At 39.9% G+C, this 15093-nt stretch overlaps 1 protein-coding gene across 2 annotated transcripts in view; it reads left to right on the top strand.

Moving 5' to 3' along the window:
* man1a1 (mannosidase, alpha, class 1A, member 1) overlaps positions 1–15093 on the top strand; it is a 150747-nt gene that overhangs the window by 110722 nt on the left and 24932 nt on the right. For both annotated transcript variants that reach the window (XM_037086112.1, XM_037086113.1), the window contains exons 5-6: positions 2248–2342; positions 14844–14967. In XM_037086112.1, the coding sequence (XP_036942007.1) occupies positions 2248–2342; positions 14844–14967 (219 nt within the window). The remainder of the gene's footprint in view (positions 1–2247; positions 2343–14843; positions 14968–15093) is intronic.

Raw genomic sequence — 15093 nt, 5'->3', positions numbered from 1 at the left:
ATAGCAAAAGTGGCACTCATCAAAGAAAAACACAAATCATACATCATAAGAAATGGACAATGTTCATTGAAATAAAAGCATTTTTGAAGCCCATTATGAGTTCTTTGACAGGTTAAAAAAGAAAACCCCACTTCACTGAGGTTTAAAGACAAAGGCCAAAAATAATGCCACACATACACCAAAAAAATGACTTTTAAGGAACATGGTCAACTAGTTTTATTGAGGTCATCACCCAGTTTTACATCCAGGTATATTTGCTCTTTTGCCCTTGTTTTACAGTTGAATAGTCATGAAGTTATTTAAAGCGACACCAGCCCTCTGCACACATCAGTAGAGGCTCAAAGTGGGATAGAGGGTAACATTCAAAAAACTCCAAAACTGTGTGAGTTGACATCAGTGCACTGACAACACATGCTTGTGTTGCCAGCTGAGCCTGTGATATCTTATTCTGTAAGGCAACAAAGCAATGAGAAAAACTGAATCCTCAAATGTTAGTCCAGCTTAGAGGGATGACTCACTGCTGTTGAGGAGTGAGTGAGTTTGTATTTTTACTTTCGACTTTAAGATTACATTTCGTTACTCTAGTGAGCTGAGAATCATCAGCGCGCCCAAACTTAAATCATTTTCTTTGGGAGTTGCTTTAGCCTGACAGTTTGTGTAGTGGTGCAGGAATACCCATAATGTATAAAGGGGAAACTGTGCTGGATGCTTTGCATGTGCACATCCCAATAATGCTGCACAATTAGTTCCACAACTGTTATTAGTCATGTTTAATCAGATGTAGGCTGATTCTTTCAGACTTGTTTATTTTCAAATGTGAATTGGCCCAGAATCCATTGTGTCGAAGCATTAAAGCAGTGTTAAATTGTTTTCATCGCGCCTACTTTAAATATTCATTGTGTCTGCCAGAAATACTTCTCCTTCAGCACCAGACTTCACATCTCATTGCATTTTTATTTTGAGTTTTAAGCCCCATTGGAATAGATTCACTGGAAGGTATCTTCCAACTACTTTCTTACATACTCCAAGTGACCTTCCAGAAAAGCTAAATGGGGTCAAGAATCTGTGTAATCTTCCTCAAACTACAGATGGAAAACATCATTGTGGCTGCAAGCAACAATAGGGCAGCCAGTGAACGATATTGGCAAAAGATTACATGGACAAAAGAAGTCAGACAGGAAGCAGCGAAAGCCAGGAATAAAGGAAGGAAGGAGGGAAGGGCTTAGCTCCAGGTGCATGCTATAAATGTCTTATTGGAGCTTTATATATCAATACGAGTGGTTAGATTTTGAGAATCAGAAACCAAGCCACTTTATGGACAAGATACAGAATGTTAATGAGGTGTTTTAAAGAGTGTGACCTATATGAACATATCTACCTATGTAGAGAGATTTTCATCAGCAATGGTAGTTGTTTAACAATGAAGACAGCAACTCCCATGATCCCACTCTACTCTGTAAAAAATTTGGAGACTACTTGTGGCAAAAATCTCATACTGTGTTCCAGATTCCAAAACAACAGACATAGAAAAATTCAGGCAAATTCATGGCTGCAGTTGATAAAAATGAGTTGGTCGCCTTGTTGATTAGTTAAGAAAAACAGTCAGCTAATTTTTTATTTAAATTTTCTCGGCCTATGCTGATTTATTTCAGCCTGATCCGCTAATTCCTATTTCTATTCCTAAACTGTTGTTAAAAACACAACACACAATCATTTTTGTAAGATGAAAATTGATTGTTTTAGTTGTTTTTCAAGCAAAAATGCCCAAAGTTTGCTTGATTCAGCTTCTCAAATGTGAGGACTTAACACTTTTCTTTGTCCTTTATGATAGTACATGGAATATCTTCAAAGGTTTTTGGACTGGACCTTTGGCTGCAGGAAATGATAGTGAGCCATTAGTCAATTACATGAGAAAGAACTTGTCACGTTAATCCCTAAAGAAAATATTGTTTAGTTGTAGCCCAAATCCATAACTTTTCTTACTCATATTCATTAGGTTAAACTAAGGTTTATGATGTCAGGTATCATTGTGTACATGGTCGAAATAACTGCCGCTCTATACCTGAGTAACGGTTCCATTCCTGAATGTTGTTGCTGTGTAAAAATACTCAATGTCTTCTGTCAAAAATGACTTTATTACCTTTGTTGGTTGCAACATCTGTTTTAAAGCTTGGCCAAGAATATGTGATCCCCTCTCTACAAGGAGAAACGTTGTCTAATGTGGTGCTGTGGTTCTTTCTTTCTCAGGTATTCCGTAGGAAGGCGGTGGAGCTGGGTGAAAAGCTTCTGCCAGCCTTCAAAACGCCCACCGGCATCCCCTGGGCTCTGCTTAACCTCAAGAGGTAGAACACACACACACACACACACACACACACACACACACACACACACACACACACACACACACACACACACACACACACACACACACACACACACACACACGTGTCGACACACACTCACTCGTTCTCTCACAGTAGTCCACTCTAGTGGTATTTGAGGCAGCAGGTCTGTTTTTATGGTTTGATACTTTAAAGAGCTCTTTGGTCTGAGGCTTGATGTGAGTCTGCTGAACACAGGCTCTCTCTGTTCCGCTCTCCCACACTGAGCAGAGATGTTTTAGTTTTACATGACAGAGCAGACTTGTCAGACAGAAGCTGTTTGGTTTTTCATCCAGGACTACATGCCAGCGGCTGGCTCTGAAACTAAACTACCACTCAAAAGACAAACCAAAAGTTTGTGAGAACTCTGACAAGGTTGTAGGCCACAGTGGGCCTTTACCAACGCATTGTGGCACGCTGTCAAGGGGCTGCCTCGGGGTTTGACTGCTGCACTCACACGTGCAGAAATACATGTCAGTTAATAATGGAGATATGAAGCCAGTTGCTCTTTTGTTACAGAACAATCACTGTTGATGTGTTAGGTAGGATTGAGCTTCTCTTGCTGTGGTTGTATTTACACAAGAGGGATTGGGATTTTTATCTAGAGTACTACAATATAAAGCAGATTAACATACACCAGTTTAGCTGTAGTGAGGCTGCTTTGTGTTGTAAAACCATGGTGTTGGAAAAGGTGCCTTTAAGGACAAAGGAAAATAAAGAAAAAGACATGGCTACTGTACTACAGTTGTCCAGAATTATGTTATTAATTACATGCAGTACATTATTTATGAAGTGTGAAATCTCCTCAAATAAAGGGACACAAATGGAATGTTTTTTTCAAATAATGCTAAAAAATAAAAGCTTAATTGACACTTCTTAAACCTCATATAAATCCTCATTATTTGAGAGAGCTGCTCCCCGAAAATGTTTTAACATTCAGAAGTGGGCCTGAATTGAGTAGTTGTGCAACCAAAAACTGCTGCAAACTGATGATTTCATCATTCCATTTTTATTTTTTTTACATACATAAATGTCAATCGGTAACTTTGTCTGTAAATCGTCAAATAAAAGATTTAAAAGAAGTAGTATCCAAGGTCCTTCCACAGTCAATGCTGTGAGATTTTTACCATGATGGCAGTCCGCTTGGACTAAACTATACCTAATATTAAACATGTTCAAAAACAACACAAAAATTACTTTACTTACTTACAGCCTATCACAGTTCAGCTATTTCACACTATCACCTGTAATATCAGTATCTGTCTTGAAGAATGCTGAAAGCATGAAGAGCATTTGTAGGTCTGTTCCTCCGTCAATGATAGGTGATGAGAGGAACTTTTTATTTCTCCTCCATTTTCTTTCCATTCCTCTCTCCCCAGAGAGGGACTCGACACTGCTGTTTGTCAGCCGTTAATTAAAAGGCAGGTTGTCCTGACGATAAACGTGCTGTGACAAATTAATTTTCTTTCTGTCTGTATGGGTGAATGGACTCTGCCCCCCTGTATCCTCCTCTATGGAGTTAGAAACACCCCAGGGAGAGAGAGAGAGAGAGTGTGTGTGTGTGCGTGTGTGCGTGTACATTAATGTGTGTGCACATGCATGATCCCCTAGAGGCCTGAGCAGATTGCCAGTGATGATGACTTTACCTGCATGACTGAGCTATGATAGCTTGGAAGCACACACACACCTACTGCCAACATCCCTGCACACACTCATATTACCATCCACACGTTGCACAATGACACATACACACAGCTCCACAGTATTCGATGTGCCCCTGAGTAGAGAACTCAAACTCCTGTTTCTTGTTGAAAGTTTTCTCCTCTGATGTGACGTGTCCTCATGTGACAGAAGAGCAACCAAGTAAGAGTTAGGTAGGCTTTCTAGGAGAACCGGTAATTTGTGTAAATGCATGTTTTTCGATTCCATGATCCGATTTCTGGAAATGACTTTGGAGGAGCAATATTTAGCCATGCTGCACTTTCGTCCAAATTGGCAGTTACACATGCATCAGTGCACGTCTATGGTGTTTACAGTACAGTGGACTGGAACAATCGCTTACAAGCTTCATGAAAGAGAGCAGTCATACAGCAAAATGGGAGTTAGGGAAGTCAAACATGATCAAGGTTGGTAATCAGACTGTACTGTTTTTAGTGATGGTGCTGTCACTGCGCCAGAATCAGCTGATACTTGTTAGTCCTGCAAAAGTGAATACAAGGAAGTAGACAAAATGTTCAGATTTTTCTGTGTTTCAACTTAAAATATTAAAAATATTTTGGCAGGCTGTCTTGCAGGAGTCAATTGCTAAAAATATTTTCTTACCTTCAAGAAGGCTATGGGTTCAAATCCCCACTGAGGCAGGCGCTTTCTGTGTAGAGTTGTCATGTTCTTGCTATGCTTGTGTGGGTTTATCCAGGTCATCCCATCTCCCACCCATCAAAACATATATACTAGGTTTATTCTCCCGTCAGTGCCCTTAACCAAAGAAACTGACTGGATTTGATCCCCATTGTGCATTGGCTGCCTACTGCTCCTCAGAAAGTGGCTACCTTGCGATTTGAGACGATACCTTGATAATCATTTTGAAATCACTCTGTAGTCCTTTGAAATAGTAAAACAAATACTGAGGTGCCTAGAGATTGCCTCCCATAATCATAAGTAAAATCTGCCAAATTTAAACAATATCCAAACCTAGTTCTACATTTATCACAGACAGAATTTCCATTCATATCACTTCTTTAGTTTCTTTGAAAATGAAGATGCGTTCTTGTCTGTATTTCAGTTTTGTTTGTTTTTTTTGCTCTCAGTTGCTGTTACATTTTCTACCACTTCCCTGCTTTGGCTGTAGCTTACAGCTCCAAAGTAACAGTGTGAGGGCTCTACATCACAAACCTCCTATAATCAACATGAATAAAAACAGAAAGATTTATAAACAATAATACAGGATGGCACAGATCAAGAACACACCGTTCAGAAACAAAAGGTTGAATATATGTGAATTCTAGGTTGAATATCTGTAGGATTGTAAGGTGTTTTCAAAGTCTCCCAGTATTTAAATATGTTTTATTTGCTTGGGTACATGTTCTACATATATAGAGGTGAATGAGTAGTTGAGCAGAAACACCAGTGAAGTACTTTTGAAGCAGTGTACTTAAGAGCTGTTAGACTGCCTACATAACCTTGACCCAGATTGAAGCAGGATAAATCTGTGAAAAAAAGAAAAAACACTCAGACACACTCACTAACTCGGGCACACACACACACACACTTGCAAATGAGGCCCAATTATCATCTCTCCTTCATCCCTATTTCTCCCCTCTTTTGCTCACTCTCTTTCCACTCTTTCATTAAAAAAACTTTTATTTCATGTCCCACTCTCCTGTACTCCCTCTCTGTCCTTCCTCGGTCCATCCATCTTGCCTTGAGTGACCCAGAATCTTCTTCTGTTTTGGGACATCGTGTTGTTGGTCCACTCTCCACTCCATGGCCTTGTTCTTATTTTTTTTATCACTCTACCCTGCAGCTACCTAAAAAGCCCAAAAGGGGCCACAAGAATTAAGGTCACAGTTTCAAACGTGTTGCTGCTTCTACATCAAATAAACCTTGTTTTATCAATTACTCTGTGTTAAAGTTTGCGTCACAAAAACACAATTCTTAATTCAAATGATTGTACATGAATGAAAACACAGTTATAAACATCATGTTCCATTTCTGCCCCCTAAATATTACACTTTACACATAAAATAAATTGATGAAAGCATCAAATTGTTTTTTAGCGGAGCAATAACGAAACATTCTTCCTTCAGACAATTGAAGAGTTATATCTAGCCATACTGGATGTGCATGTGTGGCTTCTTACAATATTAAGTTGCATAGCAGCACTATACAACTTACTGCCTCCCCTGCTTTCTTCCTCTCTTACTTTTGCACACAAACACACAGACACTAGTTACCCAGTCGTTATCTGCTGCAGCCAGCATGTCCCATAGCTCTTCTATTAACATTCAGACTGATAAAGCCCTCGCAAATCACTCCCACTGCACTGCATACTGACTGGCCTTAATGGGATGAGGCTGTGTGTGTGTGTGTGTGTGTGTGTGTGTGTGTGTGTGTGTGTGTGTGTGTGTGTGTGTGTGTGTGTGTCCGCTGAGGTGCCTGGATCTGTACTCCACCCTGAAATTAGCTGTTCATTCCTCTCTACACGCATCATGGTGATGACTGTATCCCACACACACGCATTCACAAAACATAATTCTTTCCTGTTAATTGACACAATAAAGGGTTTGATAGAATCGGAAATCTGCAAATCTCAAATGCCATGCTAGCAGAAAACCTGCTGAAAATAAATTACAGTGTTTTAAAATCCCAAGTGGTCGATTTCAATCAGGTGTTTATTTGATAGAGTTGGTGCTTTTTAATGAGTTGATGTGTGAACCTTTTCCAAATGTATGTTATTTGTCTTCAAGTGTACTAACTCAAAGAATGTATCTGCCTTCCAGACGAATGCAGCTAAACGCAATGTCATCATCTTCATGACGCTGCATAGTTAAAGCTTACTCTTTTGCCCCTGCTCTCTTTTCTTATCTCATGGAAGAAAATGTTCACAAAAAAGGTCAGTTTGGGACAATTTGCTCCTTCAGCTACAGGCTCTGAGACTGAGGCAATCAATCCTGAGCTCTTGGGGTCTTAGAGTTTGATTAATAGGTCTAGATGGAGAATGGCTCTATTAGTACAGCTGAGTTCTCACACTGGGTGACCTGTGAAGTGCCACTCTGTCATCAAGGTTTTTTTCCCTACATGTGATAAGAAAATGTACTTGTTAAATCCAGTGAAGTACAGACTTATGTCAGTTTATTAGCATTTAAGGCCTCTAGATTGTAATTTTCATTTCCAGGTACTTTAAAATGCAGCAGTAGACTCAGGCCCGAAGTGCCTCACAGGATAGACAGGAACTGTAAAAGTAGAATTGCATGTCATCAGTGTAGCAGCAGGAGACAAGGTGGTAAAATGAACAATAACGTGATTAAAATCAAGAGATCTGATGAATTTCTACTCAGACTTTGATGGCATCTTTCTTTCCTAATGGAAGTATGACATCCAGGATATCAGTGCACCAAGTGAACAATTAATTTGACTGCAAAGATTTTACGTTAGTATTAAACACTATTGCCAGATTAATGCATGGAAGGTATTTACTGGACTGGAGAATTACTTAATAAATGTAAGTCTCTACATCGTAGTCCAATGGTGATAGGGTTATACATGTTCTTACTCCAGACTGGTCTTCAAAGTCAGATTAAGTCATGTTAGGCTAACTTGAGTGTAGCAGCTAAGCCTAAACTTAAAGCTATTTAGAGGCTGCATCCCAAAAAAGAAAACATTTGCATTGCTGTGTCATGCCATGCCATTTGATCAAAAATCTATACAGTATGTGCTCCTCCATCAAACAAAATCTGCCCAATTAGTGAGGGTTCCTGCCTATATTCCCTTTCAGCCCAAGGGTGTCGTCTACTAGAAATATTTTTGTGTTAGACACTTAATGCAAGAAATGGCTCCTTTAGGAATTGGAATTAGAACATGATGAGTTAAAGAGCCCAGTCATTGACATATATAAAGTTGGACCAGGTCCAAGACCTATCAGTTTATAAGGTGTGTGGCAGAGCCCAACTGAGACGCAGTTTTGGGGGCTGATACCTGACATCAATCCACTCAAACTGAAAACCTCACTGTAAATTCAATTAAAAAGTACCCAGAGTTTTTTGGTTGTTGTTTTAAGTTTTTTATATCGACACATATCTGACAATATACCTGTGATGAATACAGCCTCGTCTCAGCACCATATCTCGGTAACTTAGCTTTGTTCGGCCTCATATGCATTAAACAACGCTGGCCGACCAGCAACTGAGTGTCTTGGGTTTGCCTAAATGAGCTGGTTCAATAAGAATATGATAAACGTGACATGAGACGTAATGTCAGTGCACTGAGCAGCAACAGGCTTCTTTTCATTTCCTCTCCTCAAACATTAAAAAGAAACAACAGTTCTTGACTTATGGCAACTCTGAGGGGACACACTACTTAATAGTGCTCTCTGGTGGGGAGTCTTTTAAATCCCGATGTTACAGTGGTTAGTCATTTGTAGTCATCGGTCCAACCCTAATGCCAATAGATATATCTGTCGGGCTATAGTGTGATGGGCCCAGTGCTGACTGTAAGCATCTCTACCCAATGGAAAAAGGGAGAAACCATTATATGTGTTCTTACAAAGGTCACAGTCATGAGCACACACGTACATACAGCAGACACACAATCATGGTATTGGTAGTGACTCTGTCTCACTGCCTTTAAGCTCTTTTCAACAACAGAGAGGGATTTCTTTAAAGCAAACACACACACGCACACACAGATCCACACTCTTCTCAGTGCAGCTCTCCCCAGCGGTTACCTAAGGCAGTGGAAGGCAGCCATGATTTAAGGCCTCTAATTAAGTTGCTAACTGTGAATCTATCGCAATTCACATTTTCTCTTCGCCTGGAGGAAAAGACGTACAATAGATTTTAAGACAGAGAGGAAGAGATATTGAAGGTAGAAAGGCAGAAGGAAAACAGAGGTCATGGCAAGGATGAGGAGAGGAGGAAAGGGGTTGGCAGAGGGAACAAAAACCTGGGCCAAAATATAGGCTTCATCCAACCAGAGAGAACAAATGAATTGGAGGAGTGCTTTCTAACATAATACTAGAGAAGCGTAAGAGGGCACTTCCTGGTGTGACATGGTAATTTATGGAGATGGAATGCCTTTTCTGTTTTTCCAGGTTACTGCTTGGCACCACAGAATTAGAATCTCTGTTGTTGGCGCTGCAGAATGGACGGGAGGGTATAAAACTTGCAGGCTACGATTTGTCATTTTACAGCTGGCCAGGAAATGGTTATGGGTATGAGAGGTTGAAAATGGAGATTGGACACCCAGAAAAAAGGGCAAACAAGATAGACAGTGGCATCGGGTAGAATAACCTAGTTTTTACGAGGTCGAGGCTTTGGATACATGTTTGTCACATGCACCCCTTGAGCCCCTGGTTTGTTGTTTCTTGGCTGAACAGTAGGGAAGCATAATGTGGAGAAAATAGGTGATTTCTGTTAGAGGTCAAGTGATAGTGAATTTTTAAAGGCTGATATAATAGAGATAGTTGGGAGAAGGAAAAGAAGCTGATAGCTGATTAGTCGGCCGATAATCCAACCCTCCCAGTAATGAGATACATTGAAACTCGGGTTTAGTAACGTTAGAATAGAGTAACCTTAGAGATGTGAATAACACAGTCCTTAATTTGAGTTGAAATGCTAGCAGTAGCTGTCTGTTTGATAGCAAGACACAAGATCTGGAAAGGTGTGATCAAGTGGATGAGCTGTTCTGTGGCTGAACTGGCTGGTTACATTGTTAAATGCCATTCTTACAAAAGTGTGTGGTCCATTTCATGAATAGATGGATAGTTAAGTGGCTGGATTATTTGACAGAGAGAGCGCCACATTGGAAAGTTCAGTATTAAGTAACTGAACATTAACATGATGGTTTCAGTTCCTTGCTGTCTTTTGGGCCCTTTCCCTGTGGACAAGGTGATGTGTTGTATACATATTTGAGACTAGATGAACTGAAAACAGGACCAGTGGAGGGCAGCATTACACTGGATAGCGTACAGCCTGCTGGAATTCCAGAAGAAGAAGAAGAAGAACTGAAAACAGGTCAGATGAGAGAGGACTGGATATGACACACCTGTCAGCCTTGTGTAAAATCAGATGCTCAAACATTAAATGTTACCCTGGGACCACAAAGATTTTATGTTTCTGCCATACTATGTAACTCTATCGCCAGCGTAATACGTGGAAGGTATTTCATGGGATGGAGGATTACTTAATGAAAAGAATATCTCTGATGTAATGTTGGTTTCTCTTAGTCTACACTGAAAACATGACATTAATTAAGTCTGTATGTATGGCTGCTGTTGCTTTGAAAAAAATACCCAAATGTCCTCTTAAATTAGCAATATGACTTAGAATATTTGAATTACAGTAATACTAAACAGAAACAATCCTTCATTGAATGATCTCTCATGACAGTTAAACAGAATAAACAGAATACATAATAAAACATGGACTGAGGAAATTAATTAAAATCCACAGGCTTGGACTCCTATTAGCCAAACAAACAGCATCATATCAGTCCTATCAGAGGTGGATGAACACTTGATTTATAATGAATGTTCAATATCAGCTTTGGTACACTGGTCTAAAGCTTAGCATAATCTCTTAAAAGTCCTCTAGTTCTAGGTCACCGTGACATTTAATTAACATTTCCAATCTCCTTTTCAAAGAGAACTGATGTTTCAACATTTCTGCTGTTTGGTGTAAAGCAAGGCTCATTGGTGCATGATGACTGAGTGTGAGACTTTTTATTCAGCCTGTTTTTTAATATCAATCGTCTTACCCCTGACTGTTGTGGAAATTAAACCAACTCAGATTACAAAACAACAGTACACAGGAGAAATCCATTATGACCCCAGCAGATATTATTGCTTTTCATTGCTACATAATGTCTGCAAATGTAGATGAAAGCTAGTTGAGGCATCGGTATAGATATATGCTCAAACCTTGACCACTTTTGAAGTATTTTAAAGTCTACATTAAAGTCTGTAAAGCAAACAGTGTTTTTAGACATCCTGACCGTTGTCCAAAAGGTCAAACACAACAGTGGACTCCAATCTTTCTCACCCAAAATGGAGCAGTGTCTGCTCCCTGATTCTAATTTTTATTGGGTGTAACAGAATTAACGCATGATTTCAATCACAGTTTTTCTTCTTTTTTTTACTCAAAGCTGTTATTATGAGCAGCCACAGTGAGGAGTCACAGTAAAACTCACACAAAACCATCATCTCTAAGATATTGCTGTCAGAGCTTTCAAGGCAGTTGTTTGGCAAAGTTTGCAAACAGATTCATTTTCCATTTTGCTGTCTGTAGTATAGTAATAAATATAGTAATAAAATAGTAATAAATGTTTCTGAGACACTTTGTTTTCTTGATTGTCTGTTGCTGGCTTCTTCAGTTTAACAGAACACACAACAGTAGTGCAGGGAAGTGACAGGGCATACACGTGATACAGGTGGGGTGTATTTTGAGAATACAAACCAATTCTGGCACAGTTACACATCCAGTATTGATTATTCAATCTCTTCTCCACATTGAAGAAACTGTTTGAATTTCAATTGAATAGTCAATACTTTTTTGATAATAAATATATGCAAACTGTTTTGCCTTCACAGGGACTTAATGTCGCTTAAGGCAAACCTGCATGTCTCTGGCTGAATGGCCACAGTGGCCACAAGTTACAATTACAGGTTCATTGTAAAAGTGAAGTAAGTAACATTTATACAACCAAATGTCCCAACTCGCAAATCTCAAGGGGCTTTCCAGTCTGTAAAGCATATGACATCCTCTATCATCATGGTACATGTAGGGCTGTTTTTGGACACTTTTGTGCCACTTACAAGCACTGGACTGCTGATGAGCCTGTACTAGGCGTTGGCACAACGATTGGCAGGTGCTCTCAGGTGACATTTAATTGGACAAAGGCTTTCCCTCGCATACTGTCAACTGGATTGACAACTGTGTTACTGAAAACATTCAAGGTGAGAAATAAGCTGCAGAGTTGCTGAATCTATCATAATTTTAGATCGACAGCAGTTATAAAAATGTTTTGGGGAATTTCCAGAGGCAGCATGTCCCATTGGACACAAGTGATGTGCATAAAGTAGCATAGACCTCAACTTCTTGCAAATGAGAAGTGGCCAACGTTGCGTCTACTGAAATGCAACACAGAATGCATTGCACAACTGCTTACATACAGAATGAAAGGGAATCATGGAAATGGATCCCAAGGACACATAAAATTTGATACAAATCAGGTCAACTAACTAAATCAGAACTCTAACATTAGCAACCTTATGGTACTGCTAATACCAGACCAAGTAAGACTGTTTTCTGCAAAACATCCCACTGTTGACATGGATTTCACTTCTTAAGAATGCCCTTTTCATTTGTAAGGGTTTTGGTGCTTCAAGTAAACTCCCAGTGTCTCATTTTGCCCAAGTAGTTCCATTACTTCAATATCTGTGATCAAACAGCAGTGACATCTCTGGTTTCTAAAACTTCTCCATTTTCTAATTAACTTCCAGCCAGCATTACAGATCTCACATAGCCTGAAAATTATCTTTCTGAAACTCACCAGACACCCTGGCCAGATTAATGATATTCCAAACACACCCTCATCTTTTTGTCTCTAGTGTTCTACTCCATGTCAGCTCCTCATTGGTTTGTGTCTGTCGGGTTTACCCAGCAGCTTTTCCCTGCTGTCTTTTGTTTTGCGCTCCTTAACTGGGATTTAGTGTTTTTCACAGTGGAGCTTTGGGAGGGATTGTGGTGGACATGGGTGAGCTAGAAATAGGTGTGTGTCTGCCTCCCCACCTACCCCCTGCCAAGAAAGGGGGTTTATCGTCCATCAGAGGGTTTATAAAAGGATTGAAAAAGATGGATATACAGATAAAGTCTACAGCTGACTGAGAGGAAGTGAAGGCAGAAGAGAGGGTGTTGGGGAATAAAGGAGTTATGTTCTCCTGGAACACTGAATTTAAAGCTATTACACTGAGTTTTTAACAGATTATGAAACGGCCTCATGAGACCACCAGCAGGAAGATTAACCACTTCTATTTAGTCATCTCAAGTCATGTTTTAAGGCAGTAGGGCTGCAAATAGTTATTAACTTCATTGTTGATTAAAAGTTGATTTTCCAGGATGACTTCCTAAAAATGTCTTGTTTGGTGCACAACCTTAACAAAACTGTTAGTTGTAGTTTACTGTCATAGAGGTGTAGAGAAACGAAACAAATATTTATATTTAAGAAACTGGAACTAGAGAATTTATCCTTTTTTCTTCTTAAAAAACAATTCATATTCATCCATTTTTTTAAACTTTTTTCGAGTAGATCAATTTTTGTGAACTTACCCATGAATCTATTAAGTGTTACAGCTCGACATTTCAGCTATGTGACTATGAATAAATTAAAATGTCTGTGCTAGTAATCATAGGCTTTAATATCCATATTTAATGGCTGCATCCGTCTAGAGCTGACAAACACATAGCTCCCAGTTTAATGAGGCTCTCCCTTGATAGAATTTTTACTCACCAGTTATGTTCTCTGACCCTGATCTGCTTCTCTCAGCTCACTGCCTCATGCTGCTGTGGTCCGTCCTGTGTTTGGTTGACTTGATTAAATCCATGGTGTAATGGGAAACAAATTATGGCTTGTGCAGCATGATGAGTTGAAGAGGGGATAATTAGTATGTTCATCCACCTCTGTGAAAAGATGTGCGTGTATGCGTGTGTGTGCGTGTGTGTGTGTGTGTGTGTGTGTGTGTGTGTGTGTGTGTGTGTGTGTGTGGCACTTTTCCCAATTCACACTGTCTCCACCCTCCTTCCTCTCATTTATTGAACATCTCCCGTGTGCGGCTTGTGTCTATGTATGTCTACATGCGCAGTTGTGCCACAGACACCCTGGTGTGTGTGCTTCACACTGTAGTGAATCCTTAATATGTATTCATGAGTAGTTACTTGAAGCCACCAGGGCCATCATTCTTTAGCCTGGAAGTGATCTGTCAGTGGCTCTAATGATCCAACACAGACACACACACACACACACACACACACACACACACACACACACTCCCTGTCACTAGGTCGTCTGTCCTTGTCAAGCATGCCAGGGTTAGTAACCCGCATATGGCCCAGGAGTCAATGCAACCCCAACGCCACTCGAGAGGGGCAGGGTTCAGGAAGATCTGATTGACTGACAGTTGGACGCCAACAAGGATGAGATGTGCTGCCAGAGTTGAGTGTGTGAAAAAACAAAACGAATACACCCACAAGTATGACAGATGGAGTGTGAAGTTCGGTTTGAGTGTCGCTGATGTTTCTCAGTCAGTATCCATTTTAAGAATCTTTTTGTAAATGTCACTAAAGCAATACAGGACGATTATTAATGGCTCTCTAAAAATTGAATTATGTAAATTACTGGAGTGTTTTGCTGAGTTCCTGAGTCTTAATTGTGGACTTTTTGAAGATTTGTCGCCTCTGTCATCTGTCAGTTTAGCATCAAGAGGAGTAGGTTTTGCTGTGTGGATGATGATTGGATTTTCTCACATGACTCATGTTGTACTCATGTGTTTTTGTCCACAAGGCACTTGTGGGGATTATTACAAATGATATGTAATTATGCACAAGTAAGAACAAAATAAGGTGACAATGTGTTGAGCAAGTTTTCAGATCTTGTCCCTGTAATACACACCAGCTCTGTTTCGTGTTTCTTTTCATTGTTCTGATTGTTAAGCCTCTGCCTCCTTCTCTCTTTGTCTTTGTCCTTGTCCAGTGGTATCGGTAGAAACTGGCCATGGGCATCAGGTGGCAGCAGCATCCTGGCAGAGTACGGCACCCTTCATTTAGAGTTCATGCACCTCAGCAAACTCTCAGGGAATCCTGACTTTGCACAGAAGGTAACGGACACACTCGATGAGCATAGATAATATTACTTTTCCATGCTTAATGGTTGTGTTTGAGCACAATTTCCATTTATGCTCTCAACCCTATATATATATATATATATATATATATATATATAT

This window comes from Acanthopagrus latus, chromosome 22 (genome assembly GCF_904848185.1).
Source record: "Acanthopagrus latus isolate v.2019 chromosome 22, fAcaLat1.1, whole genome shotgun sequence".
Taxonomy (NCBI): domain Eukaryota; kingdom Metazoa; phylum Chordata; class Actinopteri; order Spariformes; family Sparidae; genus Acanthopagrus; species Acanthopagrus latus.
This window is presented reverse-complemented; position numbering and strand designations above follow the sequence as displayed.